The sequence below is a fragment of the Acomys minous genome (genome assembly GCF_964271855.1).
Source record: "Acomys minous genome assembly, chromosome: 14".
NCBI classification, from domain to species: domain Eukaryota; kingdom Metazoa; phylum Chordata; class Mammalia; order Rodentia; family Muridae; genus Acomys; species Acomys minous.
Genome location: NC_140496.1, coordinates 105,332,191 through 105,350,482, shown reverse-complemented (window position 1 = coordinate 105,350,482; position 18,292 = coordinate 105,332,191). Strand labels below are relative to the sequence as shown.

At 37.0% G+C, this 18,292-nt stretch overlaps 1 protein-coding gene across 2 annotated transcripts in view; it reads right to left on the bottom strand.

Moving 5' to 3' along the window:
- The window catches only part of ADGRL4 (adhesion G protein-coupled receptor L4), a 95,773-nt gene that overhangs the window by 20,280 nt on the left and 57,201 nt on the right, over nucleotides 1–18,292 (bottom strand). For both annotated transcript variants that reach the window (XM_084756294.1, XM_084756293.1), the window contains 8 exons: nucleotides 17,304–17,483; nucleotides 17,009–17,192; nucleotides 15,771–15,887; nucleotides 10,603–10,805; nucleotides 9,342–9,518; nucleotides 7,868–8,071; nucleotides 5,375–5,595; nucleotides 5,181–5,247 (listed from right to left, as the gene is read on the bottom strand). In XM_084756294.1, the coding sequence (XP_084612420.1) occupies nucleotides 5,181–5,247; nucleotides 5,375–5,595; nucleotides 7,868–8,071; nucleotides 9,342–9,518; nucleotides 10,603–10,805; nucleotides 15,771–15,887; nucleotides 17,009–17,192; nucleotides 17,304–17,483 (1,353 nt within the window). The remainder of the gene's footprint in view (nucleotides 1–5,180; nucleotides 5,248–5,374; nucleotides 5,596–7,867; nucleotides 8,072–9,341; nucleotides 9,519–10,602; nucleotides 10,806–15,770; nucleotides 15,888–17,008; nucleotides 17,193–17,303; nucleotides 17,484–18,292) is intronic.

Here is an 18,292-nt window from a genome sequence, read left to right as displayed (position 1 = left end):
ACTCTTTTCTTCCTATTGGGTTACCTTGTCCAACCTCAATATGAGGGCTTTTAATTTGTCTTATTTTATCTTGTTTTATTACATTTGGTTGTTGTCTTTTGGAGGCCTGTTCTTTTATGAAGGGAAAGTAGTGGGAGTGGATCCTGAGGAGAGGAGAGGTGGGGTGTGGGGTGACCTGGGAGGAGTGAAGAGACCGGAAACTGTAGTCAGGGTTTATAAATGAGAGAGGGATAGATTTTTAATTGAAAAATTTTCTGGTAAAGACATAGTTGAATCCTATTGTTTAATATTGTTTACTTGAATCTAACAGCTTGTATAGGTTTTGCTAAAATAACTCAACATTAAAGATTAAAAATATTGAAAAAATATGGCAACTGTCTGCAGCTTGAGTTCACTTTCCCAAAGACTTCGATGTCTCTTTCCCAGCCAGGATACTTTCCAAAGCATAGTGGGGCTTTTCATATGCAGTCACAGTCGTAAATTTTTAAATGTTATGATTCATAAATAGAACCAATGGGGTCACCAGTGTCCTATTTCTGCATGCAAGAGAGATCCTTTATATTAATGCATTCATATCTGAGGAAGGGCTTGTGTAGCATTGATGGAGAAAATGTTGCTGTTCAAATATTTTAGCAGTTGACTTTTATCAGAGGAGACTAAATGGACGAATCTGTGTTTGAAGCAACATACCGAAGAGCAGCAAGAATGCCAGGGCTGAAATAATTCAGTTGCTACTCATCCTTATTATGGCTCAAAGGCATTTTATGTTCTGATTTGAAGCCCAACACACACCTGAGCTCTGTTCTTAAACACTAACAAGTGCCATTTAAGGTGGTTCAGTCTTCTGCGTGACATTCAGGACACCATGTAAGATGGTGGTGACTATAAATGGTCCCAGAACATCCTTATATCTCAGACAAGTCTTGTCTCTCACTCAAGGTCATAAAACCATCACTACTAACTATCCATTTAAATTTAAAACTTAACTTATACTTTGTCTTTATTCTACAAACTTAATATTATCCATTTTTATTAAGTTTCTATTTTATTTTAGTTAACTTTTTTGGCAAAGTGGACTGTAAGCCACAAACTAGATAATAGCAGGCACGTATATTGTATTTTGCTATACTTAAATGCTGTGACATATTCACTAACATTTTCAGTGCTAGGATCAGCACAGGCATACACATGTACATGTGCTGTATTTAATCACACATATTCTAATGCATATGATTTGGAGCTTTGGAAATCCTGTTTCAGAATCTGTCCTTTTTGTTTGACTTTTTAGCACAAAAAGTAAGAATAGGAGAGTAATAAGAATTTCTTCTGAATCATTTGGGATTTTCCATTTTAATTGCTGAAGAATGGATGCTTTTAGGAGCATGATATTTATCATTGCATGGTGAAGCTTTTATTCCCTTCATTTATCTTTTAGGAGACTAGGACACAGAAATCAAATACACAAAGAAAGACTGCATGGCCTTTCCTGCTGCCTCATGCATCAGAATGGTTTTATTAGCAAATCAATTAAAATTCAAAAATGATTACTGAGGATTCATTAGGCACTTATGTGTTCTGGGGTTGCCCAGAAGTATACACAGAAAGTTATCATGTGCAATAATAGAGTGTTAAAGGTACAACAGAGGATTAGAATCTAAATTTTATGTGAGCACTTTAAAGAAATAGAATAGTTTCAAGTCTGGGAATGGTCCCATGACTCTCTGCACTAATTAATAATTTCTGAAAGCACAACTTTACAGAAAAATGTCAAGATTATGGAGGGAAAAAGGCTCCCAAAATTTTTCAGTCAAGCATACAAACAAGGCTAAAGGGTGTGGTCTGCAGAGACATGGCAAGGGAAGGCTGGAAACAGGAAGAGAGACATGGATTCCCAAGTCTCCATCATCACTTGTGGTCTTCACCTGCCTAGCAAGGGGAACTGTCAGCACTTCGATGGTAGGCAATGGACTCCCTTAGATTCAGGCCATCCCCAATTGAGACTGGAAGGTAGTTACCCAAGAGTCAAGAAAAAAAATTGCAAGCTTTAGTTTAGAAATAAAGGTAAGAAATAGCTTCAAGGCCCATTGATAGAGCTATAGCTTATGCCAATCACTTATCATTTTCAAATCTCATTTTCACATGTTCCAATAGGAAAATAAAACTATAGGATATCTAAGGGTACTGAGTATTAAAGTAATAGCTGTGTCAAAGCAGTGTGTACCTAGTAAATTGTAATACTTACTTTTTAATACTAGAAATTTAGTCAGGGAAAAGGCATGATTATAAAAGTAGAGAACTAGTTAAGTGAATTTAGTTGATAACTAGTTTGTTTAGCTGGTTAGTTAGTAAGAGGTAATAGTCTAGACCAAGTTGATACCTATGGAAAAATTAATTCTTGAATACTCACAAGAATAAGCCCACTCTGGTGTCTGGTTTTCAATTCTGTTTCTTGCTCTGCCATTTGCTCTTTTCCCAAAGGATTCCTACAAGCTCAAAGGACTGCTGGACAGCAACTCAAGTGCACAATTAAATCCTTTCCCTGTCCTATCTCCCATAAATGCAAACCCTGCTCTTTCCATCTCTATAAGCAGTCCTTTATAGCACTCCATTTCTACACTGCTTCCTTCTATTCACCAGAGAGAAGCAACCATGTCTCAATCCAACCCTTTCTCTTAGTTGTTTGCAGCATTGTTTGACCTGGGGAACCTGCGACCCCTTTCTCTTGCTTCCCTTTTTTTCCTTGTCTTCTTTTTCTCTGCTTTTTTCTTTCTTCTTTTCCCCCATTGCCTTCTTCTTTCCTTCCTTCCTTCCTTCCTTCCTTCCTTCCTTCCTTCCTTCCTTCCTTCCTTCTTTTCCTTTGTTTTCTTCTTTGTTCTGTTTCACTTTGAGGCAGAGTCTCCTTTTCTCCCCTAGGCTGGTTTAAAACAGTTATGAAACTGAGGAAGATGGTGGTGTCAGGATATACTTGCTTTAGCATCTTAAATTCTAAGATTAGAGTTATTCCTCAGTATCCCTGGATCTATTTCTTCGTTTGCAGAAGAGCTGAAGTTTTTGTGTGTGTGTTTTCTCTTCCTTTTATTTTCAGGACCACTCTATGATAACTTCCCTTTCCCTTCTATTAAATACTCTAGGACGCATGCAGCCTGCCAGAAACTCTAATCAGAACTGGGTGATAGTTTCTGCTCCCATGTGGCCTGAAATAAGGGGACACATTTCAATGACCTCATAGAAGTATGTTCACCATACTTTGCTGTTCTTGGGTGACCACCATCTTTTCCTGATACTGGCAGCAAAACAAAAGGTCTAGAGACAATATTCTTCACTGTTGACAATGACTCCTCATGTTGAGACATTTGTTGTCTTACTGTCTTCCCCCCAAAATATGAGAAGTCTCAGGCCAAGAAGAAAGTATGATTGGAGCCCAGTTTCTCTGACTTTATCACTGAACGAGAGATTATTCTGTGGCAAGAGGAATGTTTCAGTTGATGTCATGTTATACCACTGCACCATCAAGATATTCAAGTGTGGCTACAGAGTCAGGGTGACTAGAGTTAACTAACTCTTTTTGATACAGTAGTTAATATATGGAATATTTTATTAGACACAATAATTAAATGTTATGAGTTTTAGAGAAAAACCAAGATGCCTCACCTGTTTCTTAAGCAAACCGACCTTCTGGTCAACCTGGGAAAGGCTAGCATGCAAAATCTGCACAGAAAGTGGACCGGTTTGTTCATTTCAAACTAGATCACTGACATTTCTGGACCATTTTCAGGATTCAGCCTTAGCTCATCCAGAGTCTGATTAATTCACTCACAGGCATCTATATTCATTTATAAGCAACTTTAAAATGCGATTTCAGAAAAAAAAATACCACCCCATCTTGGTATAGGGGAACAGGGCCCATTTCTTCCTGTCTTCATCATAATTCCTAGGCTTCCATGTTTCACCTAGGCATTAGGAATCATTGTTCACAGAAAATTCACTCGATGTGTTGAGAAGACATTAGTGGAACAGAACACACAACATGACTTCACGTGAAATACTCATATCAAAACCACCAGAGAAGATATGTGAATTGGGCACAACTTGGCATGTATTATAGTATAGACTGTAATACTGGAGCTGTAAGAAATTAAATTAGACCAAATAATGGTAGTAGATGTCTAGTCAGTAGTTTAAAAACATTTACTGGATTAACTCTGAGAATTATGAACAATTGTCTGTGGTCATTAGGAAACATCATTTTTGAATGCACTTGATTATACCCACATCACTAGCAAACAATTCTTGGTGAGATCTCTATGCTTTGCATACAGAGCCATCTCTGTTTACTAGTTTCCTCAAAATCATAAAAGATTCAAGAGAAGAGAGCAAGGAAAAAGGAGTCTAGTGTATGGTCAAATCATAGGAGACAAAGTAGTCCAAAATATTCTCACAGTTTTTATTCTGACAACTCGCTCCTTTCTTGCATCTCGCCAGGCCTCCCTTCTTCATTGACAGACTATTATATTCAGAATGGTTACTGAAAACTTTCAGCACTCAGAAATGCTCGTGAGACATATAAAAATGTCTTTATTCAGACTGGAACATATAATACCTGCCAAATGTGTAGGTTTGAAACCACTTTCAATAAGAATTAAAAGGCCTTCTTCCTTGTTGAAATAGGACTATCAATAGACAACTTGTCTGCTTGCAAGAAATAGTGGGTTCTTGTCTCTGATGTTGCAATTTAGTTTAAAATCACTTTGTGATGACAGGGTACATAAAGATGACAAAACTCTGAAGATGACAGTCTAATTTTCAAAGATGACCGATCATCGATAAAAGATTAAATAACGTAAACATTTGAAATGCTAGATTATCAGGTGGTTGGCACCCTTTCAGTGTAGGATGCAGAGACACTACTGATAAGGCCGACTGATATTTCTGACATTCCTTGGATACACTATGCAACAATTTATCCTTCCCCAGGAGAGGTGAATGAATGGTTATTGGTTTTCACTTGCAAGTTATGCATTTTCCCATTTTAACACAATATATTAAACGGTAAAAAAAAGTTTGACTGTAAGTGGTCAAAATCAGTTTGTTTTTTTTTAGAAAGTTAAATGCCTGATTTGGGAGCGTTCTACTTAAACATAGCTAGTACTATCAAAATATAGCAAATTTTATATACGTACAAGAATGATTAAACATGCTGGTCCTATGAAGCTCCAAATGAAGTTGTTTTCAGTGCTTAGCCAACATCTGAAAAGTGAGTGGGATATAAAAATCAGTAAATATGCTGCATGGACTCTAGCAAAACAACATCCTCAAAGACACAGTGTGCACTCAGTAGTGTCTTTCAAATGCTCACAAAGTCTGTTTAACTTACACTTTGGTGGTACCATAGTATCTGTATCCTAAAGATGCTGAGAATCCAACAACTACAGCTGGGCTGAGATAGCCAAAGATATAAAAGTTCTTGTGCAGAAACCCCTTGTTGTAGATGACTCCAACAACGATGAGATACAGGTGAATGCCTTCAATGCACATCCAGGCAAAGGCAGCTAAGAAGAAGTAATGGAGCAGGCCAGCAATGACAGAGCAGACCAGCTGGAATGCAGAAGAAGGGAGAAACCATAAGCACCATGTTCCTTACAGTGATCACAGCATATCTCCACGTTCTCTTCTTCATATCATGACTGACTGCACTGAAATATTCACGTCTCACCAGTTTCATTTTTTAAGATGTCCTGCTTGTAGCTGGTTTAAAAGATCTGTACCTCACCAATGGGAAGTGTCAGATGATCTTATGATAGAATTATGCTATTGACTTGCCCACAGATCTGTTGTTCGTATGCACTGATGTTCTGGGATAAATTAGGGACTCTTCACACTTGAACCATTTCTCAGTGGCTATATGATGGTTTAAACTGACTTCTGTCTGGATATCATCATTCTTTCCATTTTAATAAAGTTCAAAGAATGTAAATTATTGTTAAACCATATAAAACAAAGTGAGCATCTTGGTTAAGTGGCATGATTTAAAATGTATATATCGTATATTTTTTTTTTACCAAAACATCCATTGTAGAATTGCTTAGAGCTGTAAATTTCTTATGTAAATTCTAAATGTGTTTTAGTTAAACATTTTTCATGAGTATTCACTTATTTCTTGGAACTGGACTTAGAATTAAATTTGCTATTATTTTTTAAAAAAGAAAGACCATTTATGTGTATGTGTATCTACTTGTCTGTATGGATACCATATGCATGTGGTGTATTTACAGGCCAGAGATAGTGTCAGATTTCTTGAGACTAGATTTAATGGGTGGTTGTGAGCCACCAGATGTGGGTGCTGGGAATTCTGGTCTTTGTCAAGAGCAGCAAGTGCTTGTAAGCACTGAGTCATCTCTCCAGCCCATGGAGTTAGGCTTATGAGAACTAATTATTGACTGTAAAAATAAATAATATTTATTACTGGAGAGATCACAGAATACACATAATTATTTCCCCTAGTAAGCCGACATAGGTAATGGAGAAATAGCTAGGTGATTAAGAACAACCATTGGCTTTTGCAGAGGACCAGGTATGGTTCTCAGGGCCCATTGTTGCTGAAAATCATTAGGAAATACAGTTCCAAGATCCAATGGCCTCTTCTTAATTCTGCTAGCACTAAGCACACAAGTGCTACACACATATGCATGTAGGAAAAATACTCATAAAGCAAAAAATTAAAACTGTATTTCAAGAATAGTGGGATCATATATTAAAATATGTGGGAGACTATCATATAAAGTTAGGGAAAAGAAAGATTCCTGGAAGTTGGAATTTGGAAGTCACTCATGAGGAAATTGGTATTGAGATATGGGTAGATTTGACAGCAAAGAGCTGACAAATACACTATGTAAGGGTTGTAGTTCAAAAATAAGGGTGAGGGGAAAGAGGAAATACACATCAGAGGGATGAGAGATATATAAAGTTGAGAGGTATCACGAATCCTGCTGCAAAGCCTAGAAACATTTTGTATATATAAAAAAGGGTGTTCCATGGCACCTAATTCAGAGTGAAAACCTAATTATTGGTTCCTGGCTTCAGTCCTTGGAAGATTTCCAAGAGGCACAGAAATGCGAAGGTGCCTTTGCCTTTTTACCGTCCCAAGAATACATTGAGCCAGTCCATGGAAGGTGGTTAAGATTCTAGCTGCTGCTGTTGTGTGTGAGCTTCAGAGTTGTTCACATCTTCACCTAGAGCTACTGCCAGCCATCAGGTTATATCCCAGTTGCCTAGAGACCAAGGAGGATTGTTGTGATCAGTCAAGGACTCCATGGCAGCTGGCATGACCCCTAGAGGAGCACCAGTTCCCTTCTTTCCTCCACTCAGGGCCAGCTGAACTTGTGGCCTGACTCTTCCAGTCTGCAATTCCAGTTTTCTCTCATGAGCACATTTTAAATAAGTGTATTGCATATTTAACTCCGTTTCAGGTTCCACTTCTGTCCAGATATAGATTTTAAAACATGAAATCTTTGGTGAGGCCATCCCAACTGTTTTTGTGCTTTCTGTTAATACTAAAGCGAGCTTTATTTCCACTTGTCTTTAGTTCTCTCTTATTGCTCATGCAACAAACAAACAAACAAACAAACAAACAAAAACCCCCCCAGGAATTCCTTTGGTGTAAAATTTTAGTTGTGTCAATAATTCATATAATGAAAGTTATTTTTTTTTGTTTAATGGGTTTGATGACTGTGTCATTCAGATATGTTAGCATTATGAAACACAGAACAGATAACTTTAACAATTCTCCAGCATGTCTGCTCCATGTGACACCAGTTAGAAAACAGAAGAGAAAACAAGGATGAAGAGCAGCTGGGGGCAGGCTGCATACCTTATTTGTATTCATGTTGATCCCAACAAGGAAAACAAGCTCTGCAAGAAAAAGGCTGCAGCAGAGGTTCTTGTGAATTGTGGTCCTGGTGCTCTGAATTTCACTGAAGAACCAGAAGGTGAAAATGCATATGGCGAGGCAAATCAGGGAGATGATTATCCCAAGCTGAGTGATCCTGGTCAGGATATTATAATCCTTAATATCCTGAGGTCAGATAATAGCAGGGTTGTTAAGAGGAAGACTTAGTGACGTATCAAGGAGACTGCAATCCATAACGAACTTCTCAGGGAAGTATTAATCAAAATGTTCATAAAACATAAAAATAAAAATGTACATTTAGGTGAGAAAAACTTGTTCCTAATATCTGGAGAAAGCTGATATAAATCATGTACCAGGCTAACAGTACTATAATTAGTGATTTTTTTCTCTAAGCACAGTATATATTAGTACATGCCTGAATAATGTTATCACCATCAGTTGCATGATATTGGAAAGGCAATTCATCATTGTAATGGGAAAATGGTTAATTAAAACAGATTTATCAGTGGTAAGTCCAATGCTGATGTCTATGAGGTGATTCATCTAAAACACATTAAACAAAGGTAAAAGAAAAATGGGATATGTGAAGACCAAAGTAGTGTAGTTGAGACTGAAACATAGACGACTTGCTTATTTTCACATGAAAAATAGAAGCTTTCCTCCTTAACACCATGAGAAAAAAAAATCATTTTATAGTTGATATTACTTTAAACAAATGCATTGTGACACTTAATAAGCTTCATGGGTTATAAGTGTTAATGGAAGTAAATTAATGACCTGGTGAAGAAACTTAGAATCGGCAACCGATGAAGATTACAACACAGAGATACAAAATAATAATAATAATAATAATAATAATAATAATAATAATAATAATTAGTTGTAGTGGTGGCAGTAGCAATCATGCAGTCCAAGTAAATACTACAGAAGCAAAATATGCATTATAAGTATATTTACCTTACATTTTAATGTTTGAAAATCTTTATGGTATTATGTTTTTAAGGATATATTGGGTAAAAATGTGTCAGATTTTTTTTAGGCATCAAAATGAACCCATTATAAAGAAAAACATTTCCAGATACTATGAGAGTAAAATGTGTGACCAGTTATTGAAATATCATGTAACATCCAGAGCAATGGAAAGGTATAACCTTTTTCTCGAAACCTAACAGATGCTTTGGACTAGTAAGCCTCTGATAGGAAATGACCTAAATATTCCAAATCATGCATATCCTAGAGGGGAAGGAAAGAGAGACGAAACCAAAACAAAACAAATTTTAAAAATGCAGGGGCTTCAACTACGCTGAACATGCTGTAGGCCCCCAAGAAAAACATGAAAAGATCATTCTTTTTGATAATATGGGGTAAAAAGGAAAAAGGAAGACTGATAAGGATGACTGAGACTTTGTGAACACAAAGTGCAAACCTGACTTACAATGGAGGGACTAGAAGACATCAGAATGGCAAAGTGTGTCAGGTGGCTGCAGCGGCAGGAGGTGTGGGTCTCATTTGAGTATGTCAGCTCACAGCCTTCTGAGGACCAGCTGCCGTTGTCCATGGCATCGGCTGAATAGTCCCAAAAGGCACATTGTGTCTTGTACTTATCTGAGAGCTGAAAAACAAGCATCCCACTCATGAGACAAAGAGGAAACTCCAGACAGCATCACTGCTTTGGCTGCATTTAAAACATCCCTGCTAGGATTGGCCTGATGACTGAGGTGTGATTCTGTAATCAACGCTGACATGACATTTGATCTTTTGTAGCAGATTAGAAATTTATATTGCAGTGAGGTTATGTTTTTTCAATTTTTGTAGAGTTGTGATAATTTTTATCAAGTGACATCATGCATACTTCAAACAGAAAGAGCATTGCATTCATCATCTGTCTTTACTCAGCAAATGCTTACTTTTATCAAGCATTTGTCAATTATCCACTAAAAATACAATATTAACCAAAACAATGTGTACTTACTGTTGATCTTACATTCTACTTGTATATAAAAGTTATGAAATGAGAAAAAAGAAGAAACTTAAATGGAAAGTAGCTCTAGGGGGCTTTTCATAGATGATGATGTTATGTGAGCGTGTTACATGTGTGTGTGTGTGTGTGTGTGTGTGTGTGTGTGTGCAGTGCGTGCACAAGCACACACATGCACAAACATGCTGTAGTACCGGTGCGGCCATTAGAGGACAGTGTGCAGGAAGCAGTCTGCCCTCCTGTCATTTGCATGTGCTTCTGAAGGATTACCTCAGGTTGTCAGGCTTTGCTCACAGAGCCATTTCACAAGCTCTTAAATGGTATCTTTAGCCTTTAAAGATGTGGACTTAGGAACTTCCAAAATTAATAATGCACTTAAAGTAAAACTAGAATAAAGTTTAATCTACAACTTTACACATGTCACTCATTAGTATTGACAAGAAATTTCGAGAAGAACTAGAAATGCAAATTATTTTATAGAAAACTAGCTCAGTGTTGGGGTGTAGATCATTGGTTGAGTGCAAGCTTAGAAAGGAACAACTTGGGTTCAATTTACATCATTGAAAAGAAAGAAGGGATAAAAGCTGTATTACACTTTCTGTTTAATTTTCAATATATTTATTCTCTAAGAGTCATACGTAACTAAAGTAACACCACCAAAGTATATTCCAGTTCACTGAATGTACACCAATTTTAAAGGTCACCCCAAACAACTTACCTTTACATGGCTTAGTGTAAATGTAATTTTTTCAAGTTCATACAATGTGGGTGGATTTGAGATAATTGAGGCAGAAATCACCGAAGAAATGACTTTTTCCTTCCCTTCAGAATTATCATTTTGAGGGTCCAGTAAGAAGTTCTCAGAGGAGGAAAGCAAGGGACCAAGGCTCTTATAGCACAGGAATGCAACTACAATACTGCCTGTCAATCAAATGAATGTAGTCAGTGGACTCTTAGAAAATGAAAGTACATTAAAGATCTTCAACACACAAAAAAATGAGTAGACAAGTTATACTCTATAGAAGTAATAAAAATTCATATTGGAAGGTAAGGTAAAATATCCCATCTGTACATTATCATTTACATCCGTATCTTACATTCTTTGACCTCTGTGAACTATCATGACATCATCTTTTCATAAGCTTTGGCCTGATCCTAAAAGAGAGACAGAGTTTGAGGCATATTCACCCCTTAAGAGCAAGTTTCAATTCATGCGTTGTGCAAATGGACTGGAAATAAGAGGACTGAGACTTGATTAAGTTTGGATACACCTCTGAGCTCAGCCTTGTAATCATTGCAATCTTTCCTCCTGAAGTTGAAAGCAAACAGTTCTGTGGAGTCAAAGAAGCCATGTTTTACCTTATTACTGCCCAAATGCAGAATCACAAAGACAAATATCAATAGTATGTGTTCAGAAAGCACTGTGGCCACAAAACTGGGTTCCTCAACACCACACTGATAAGTAGCAGTCTTTCCATATGATTGTGTGAGAAATAGTTTCTGAGTACATTACTGCTCATTTTAGTTGTTACAAGGCCTTGATTGACCCAGGTACATCACAGAATCTTTTTTTGACCTACCAGTTTGGAAAACACTGATCCATGAAACAAACAGATATCAGTCTATGTGAAGATTAAACTTGCTTGCCAACACCTGAGGAAGAAGGAACCTCAACTGAAGAAACGCTTCCATCAGATTGACCTGAGAACATGTCTCTTTTGTTGATTGCTAATTAATATAAGCGATGCCAACCCATTGCGGGCGGTGATGTCACTGGGCAGGTGTGTGTCACACTGTGTAAGGAAGATAGTGATACCTAAGCCTGGGAAGACCCAGTAAGTAGGGTTCCTCCATGGCTTCTGGTTAGTTTCTACCACCAGGTTTTCCTTTAGCTTCTCTTCATAATGGGCTGTAACCTACAAGTCAAATGACTTCTTCCCTCCTCCCAGTTGCTTTTGGTCAGCAAAAGCAGAGTTCTAACCAGAACTGTCTGGAGTATTTGAGCTAGTGACATCAAGGCTCTTAGAAATGGCCATGATGCTAATGTGTTCTGTAGATTGACTAGGGCTTGAAGGAAGAACTGAAGACTTCAGGAAATGTCAGGCCCATTGATCGGGATGGTTCCTTCTTAGGGGCCATAGTAAGAAATGGTCCCAAAGGAAATTAAAAGTGGGTAAGAAAAGGTGCACCTAAATTATTTTATTACCTACTGTTATCTAAAGTGGTGCTTTTTTAAACACCAATTTGTGATTTTGGACAAGGGGTGCCATAGAAATCTCCAAATATTTTTTCTTCCAACATTTTGAATGTTTTCATTTGTTAATTTTAGAAATTATTAATCTTTGTACTTTGTTACCAGACTTGATTGTGAAATGTTCCCCACTCAACTGTGCTTTGGGTGCTTGATATCCAGCTGGTGGGGGCATCTTGAAGGCTAGGGAGCTATTCATGAGGTGCTACCTGCAGTGAAGACATCCTTCACTGGGCCTGAAGCACAGTCATAGGGGAGGGGAGTAAGGGGAAAATGGGAGGGAGGGAGGAATGGGAGGATACAAGGGAGGGGATAACCATTGAGGTGTAATATGAATAAATTAATAAAATAAAAAATTTAAAAAAGTTATTGTCACTCCTAGTTCCGTTCTTCTTTCTCTACGTGGCATGCATGGAATTTCCTTTGCACTCCACTTCCCTCTTGTAAATGTTTTTATTTCCTCAGATAAGGAGATTAGATGAGAGTTGTACCAAACTTTACTAATACATGGCTTGGACTGAGCCCAGCACATTTCTAACTTTCCCTAGGCTGAAGCTTGTAGCCTCTGTACAATCTAATCTTCTGCATGCCTGGACCTTGAAGGCTTCAGCTTCCAGACTCTGTCTGTCAACTAGGCCTAGAATGCTTTCACCCTCTGAGACTTACTGCTGAATAAGCTCACCCTTTTTACTTCTTTCGGAACTCAGGCTGGCTGGTTCAGCTCAGCTGTTCTGGCTCAAAACTCCTCACTCAGCTGACTGATTCAAACTGGCTTCCCTTGGCATCTCACTGAATTGCAGAAAAACTGCCTCTGGACTCCAGAAACTGAACTGCACTCAACTGAGCTGCATCCAACTGCCCCAAACTGTACTGACTTCCAAACTCCACTATATTCCTGTATTGTACTCCACTGTGCTCTCTCTGTCTCTGTCTCTCTGTCTCTCTGTCTCCGTCTCCCTCTCTCCTCTCTCCTCTCTTCTCTCTCTCTCTCTCTCTCTCTCTCTCTCTCTCTCTCTCTCTCTCTCTCTCTCTCGCTCTGTGCTGCTTTTAAGTAGCCTTTCTCTTCTGATAGTTGGACATATCCTATTTCTGACTTATTCTGTCTAATCTTTCTCTGATTTCTCACTTTTTTTGCTTCTCAGTTATACATCACTTTCAAACATGGATGCTTCCTTCTACAAACTAACTTACCTTCAGTCTTTGGAATTAAAAATATGTACTAAGAGCATGTCTGTGTTCTGCCCCCATGGGATTCAAGGTCATTCAGCTGGATCACACAGACCTAGAAGGTCTTTGGGTGTGATCCCTTGCCAGAGGAGCCATGTTGCTGGATTATAATTCCTCTATACTCTCTGCCATACACTCCTCCATACCTTCCCCACATGATGGACAAACTCAAAGTGTGAGCCAAATAAATCTTTCCTCTTTTAAGGTTTCCTGCCAGATACTCTGTAACTAACACAACAAATCTTTCTGCTAAGAAATAAGGCCCACTCACCAACAAAAGGGATTGCAGATGTAGACTCATTTGAAAAGAATACATTGTTTCATACTGAATTCCATCTGCTCTCTTGCTTATGATGTTTATACTTTCTTTGTCCTGTACTCTTTCTATATTCTGTTAGCATTAGCATATCTTTCTCTAAGAACAAAAAACAGCCTTTTATTCAATGTCTATAACAAATGTGTGAGTATTTATTTAGTGCAAATGACTGTGTTAAAGTTCTAGTATATATATACATATACATATATATATGTATATATATATGTGCACCTGTTAGTAGCTATTTTCCCTGAGATTCATTTGTTGTTGCTGTTGTTGTTTTTAATTATTATTTTGAAATGCTATCAATCATTTTTCCCAGTGATGCAATAATGCTTTGCAACTTATATTAGTGGAAAACCATCAGAGTGAAAAAAGTTATGATTTCCCAGCATGTTAAATTTCAAGAGTACATATTCCAATATGGACTGCACAATGAACTTCTTAAAGAATCATGTTTCCAAATGGCTTTATTGTTCCTTGTTTTTGAAGAATGCTAAAGGTTCTTCTTAGCAGAATATTCTTCAGTGGTCTGTTTGGACGTCTGATTATTGTCCTAATTTCACAAGTAATTAAAGAAAAATATGTAGAAGTCATTAACTATTATGCGTTTCTAAAATGGTAAAACCAAGGATCAGAGCACAGAATCTTGTTTTGTCACCACACCTAGTCCCTATCACATTTCTAAAATCAGCTTATAAAATAATGTAAAGAACAGTTTCTGCCTTTTGATCCCCTCTGAATTCCCTCCAATGGCACCTTTTTAAAATTTTTCTAATCAATTTCACAAGAAAAGTCATATACAGACATCATTGGGATGCTATATCAGTTTGTAGGCTTGTTCTTTCTGTTAAGGTTTAACCTTGAGGAAAAGACACTTTCTCGCTCTGCATTGGTGAGGTCTGATATTGCCATCTCCTTGAGCTGTCCGTTTATGTGTGTCATCATTAAACATAACAATGCTACCATACAATCAGTCAGCATCTCTCTGAGGTTTTAATTCCCTGACAATTTCATCATTTGTCACCATAATAGGTATTTTCAATGTGTTTTCCACAACTTCTAAACACTATTCAAATTGTCTTTGAAATTTCAACTGTTTAACGGGCTCCGTGGATATGTTCATAAATATTATATGTATGCTTCATTGATTACAGTATGGTTTAGTAGCACAAGAGCTAAGGGTTCAGCTATTTTTCATTTGTTTTGTAACTATATGTTTCTCACTTTGATCAGAACACAAATAATAGTGAGGATAAAGAATAAAGGAAAAAAACCCAAGCAATGGAAAACAAAATGAACTGAAACAAAACAAAGACAATATCATGAAGTTAACTTGTAGAATGGTCACTAAAAATGAAGTCTTTGCCCATAAAGCTTTCTATGTGTGTTGTATAGTTTCACATATATTTATGATTACCCACACACTCTTTGAGGAAATGTTTCAATTCATGTTTATCCAACATCTCTACCTATGAGAGAACAACTATGACAGAAATTATGGTATGATAATTGTTCCAGGAAGAGATAAATGGAAAAATAAATTAAAATAGTAACTACTTTCTTGACTCCAGTTAGGTAACAAGGAAAAGCTTGTTGAGTTGATTTCTTTATTAACTTCTTCCTTTCTAGTACTGCTCTATTTGCTGATAAACATGAGGACAAATCCATTAATTTTGCACCTTAATTCCATCAGCTACCAAATGAGATTGTTAAATTAGATAGTCACTAAATTGCTTATTAAAAGCATTCATTGTCTTAAATTTTTAAAAGTTGCATTTAACTTACAGTATACTATATGCAAGCTAAGGAATGATGAATGAAAAGGCCAAACGCAAACAATAACTTTTAAAAAACATACCTCTTCATGCTGTTACAAATTTGGTTTCATTATGAAAAATCAGGATATTTTTGGTTAAAAATCTCCTCACGTAGTCATGTCAGAATGAAATCTCAACTATAAACATGGATATTCTGTATAGGAACTTAAAATACTTCTATAGAAAATTACATGTATATTTTTTACGTAGTCTAGGGCATAGTAAGTATTTATTAGAAGTGCACAAGTATTCATAAGATGCTAAAGTCTTACCAGTTGAGTCATATGAAGTTTTTTTCTTTGGGAATACTTTTGCATAGCCTCCTTCCACATTCATATGGGGGTGAGCATGCTTCATTTGGTTTGAATCAAAAATGAAAACTTTGAGAGCTGAAATAAGACCATGGACATAAGAAATATCCTGAAATTCGTTTAATCAATGTTACTTTTAAATTTAGAGACATTTGCATTGGGTACCATTTTTTTTTGTTTTCTTTCTTTTGACTCTTGCATTCATGGCTTAATATTTAATGAGTTGGAATAAAAACTAAAGTCTACACATTCAGGAGTATGCAGACCAATTTCTAAAGCAATAATGTCCACAGTGTCTTATAGGTCTGTCTCATCAACAGTCTACACACAACATTTAGCCAGAAACGCTGCAAATGTAACATCACATGAGATAGTAAATTTAATTAAAACCTTCAGATTTTTGAGGGTTTTGTATCTCAGTTATTCTTTCCTCAAGAGTGAACTTTGTAGACGACAATGTCTTGCCTCAATATCAAACGCATGGGCATACCTGTTAGACTGTCTGCAATGTAGATAAAACTTACTGTAGAAAGACTGACGTAATTACAGTTTTGAGTAATAATTCCCTTTTAGGGTATATTAGCATGTCCTTCATGCAGAAACATAGTGTGCCTACATATTAATATCATTTTTATTCTTAATTTGGGTAGGCAATGAATACCTGTGAAATAATTTTTCTGTCAGTATACCACTGCTTAGCAGTATATCAGCCAGAGATGCAATATAGATGCATTCAATGATTAATAAAACATGTTGTTTCTTTAGAAGAACCCATCCTCAGCTTTATTCATAATTTCTGTATTACTTTTTCAACAACTGCGTGAAGCAGAAAACTGTGCTTCATTACTATAATGGCCACACGCTATCACAATTCCTAGAGAAAAAAATTAAATATACTATGTCCATACTTCCTGACACAAATATTATAGGTTAAGGTCAGGAAATGATTTTCTGAGCATGACAAGGGAGGAATATCTTTTGCCAACTTTCACGATAAACAGTTTACGTACAGAAAAAGAGAGGCAATAAAGATGGGGCGGTGTGCGGCATCCATATAGTCAACCTCTGTACTACCATGGCTTTCCATTCACTTGGGCATTGACAAAACTGTGTGCAATCTAACATTTCAAGAACTGCCTCTTACTGTCCTGTTTTGAAATTCTGCTACTTTGAAGCACACCGTTACCTCTATGCCTTACCCACGTCAGTAGAACTCATATCGAATCGAGTAGTGTTTTGGAAGTTCTGAGAGAGCCTTAAGGTAACGTGCTCAGCAGTGTGCATCAGTTTTGTGAGATGTAGTCTTCTGTGATTTGTAGGTAATTGTTCCCAGATTTTAACTGCATTATTTTGAACAAAATTATTGATGGTTTTTACAAATTCCTGTTTAAGGAAAAACATGCCTTTAGAAATATTGTTATATCCCACTGAACAGAATTATAGGAAACAATTTAAAGATCAACTACACTGTGGATTAAATATCCGCCTACTCACAGTAAGAGAAGAATTGGAACGGGCATCCTTGGCTGAATTGGTGCTGTTTATGTGGTCTAGTAGTGGAGGTGACTCTGATAGTATCTCTATGTATGTGATTATATCCATCAGAGAGAGCTCAGCCTCAGAATTTCTGTAGATTTCATGGAATAAAGTCATCTGCTCTTTTATGGGTCCAATCTGAGAAAAACAATGAGTCGAGAAAAAGGAAATGAGATACCTGTTGGAGGAATTTACAAATAAGGTTTATAGGCTTGGGAAGTTGGTTCAGTGAGAGAGAGGGGGAACGAGAGAGAGGGAGTGGGAGAGAGAGAGGGGTAGAGACAGAGAGAAAGGGAGGAAGAGAGGGAGGGAGGGAGGGAGGGAGCCCAGAAGAGGGCATTAGGTCACATTATAGATGGTTGTGAGCCACCATGTGGTTGCTGGGAATTGAACTCATGACCACTGGAAGAGCAGTCAGTGCTCTTAATGGCTGAGCTCTCTCTCCAGCCCCAACAAAATTTATTTAGAGAGGGTTCACAAACAACTGAGAAAGCTTTAAGCATACTCCAGAAACACATAGAGCATATTTTCATGGACAATTAAAAATTAATTTTGAAATAACTTTCTTTTTCCAGTATAGAATAAGATTGATGCCAGTGAACCTATCTTAATATTTAAATCTATCAGTTCTTATAAGTCTTGATATCCTAAGGTGGAAATTATGACTTAATAACTTGAATCTGATTGCTTTCCACCAAACATTCCTCAGTAGGTGATGAAATGGAAATCCCCTGGCCGGAAGTTCACGCCTTATATTGTGATTCACCCTTTCACTCACATAACAACAATTTTATAAATGTCCTACTTTTTTATTTGCTCTTTGAAGTATTCACTTTGAAGTACAAAATCTAGTTGCATTTAACTGCGTCTCCTTAGAACGTGGTGCTGGTTCTGAGCCAATGTGTCTTTTAACTATTTCATTCAACAACTTCCTTTCATCTTTAAAA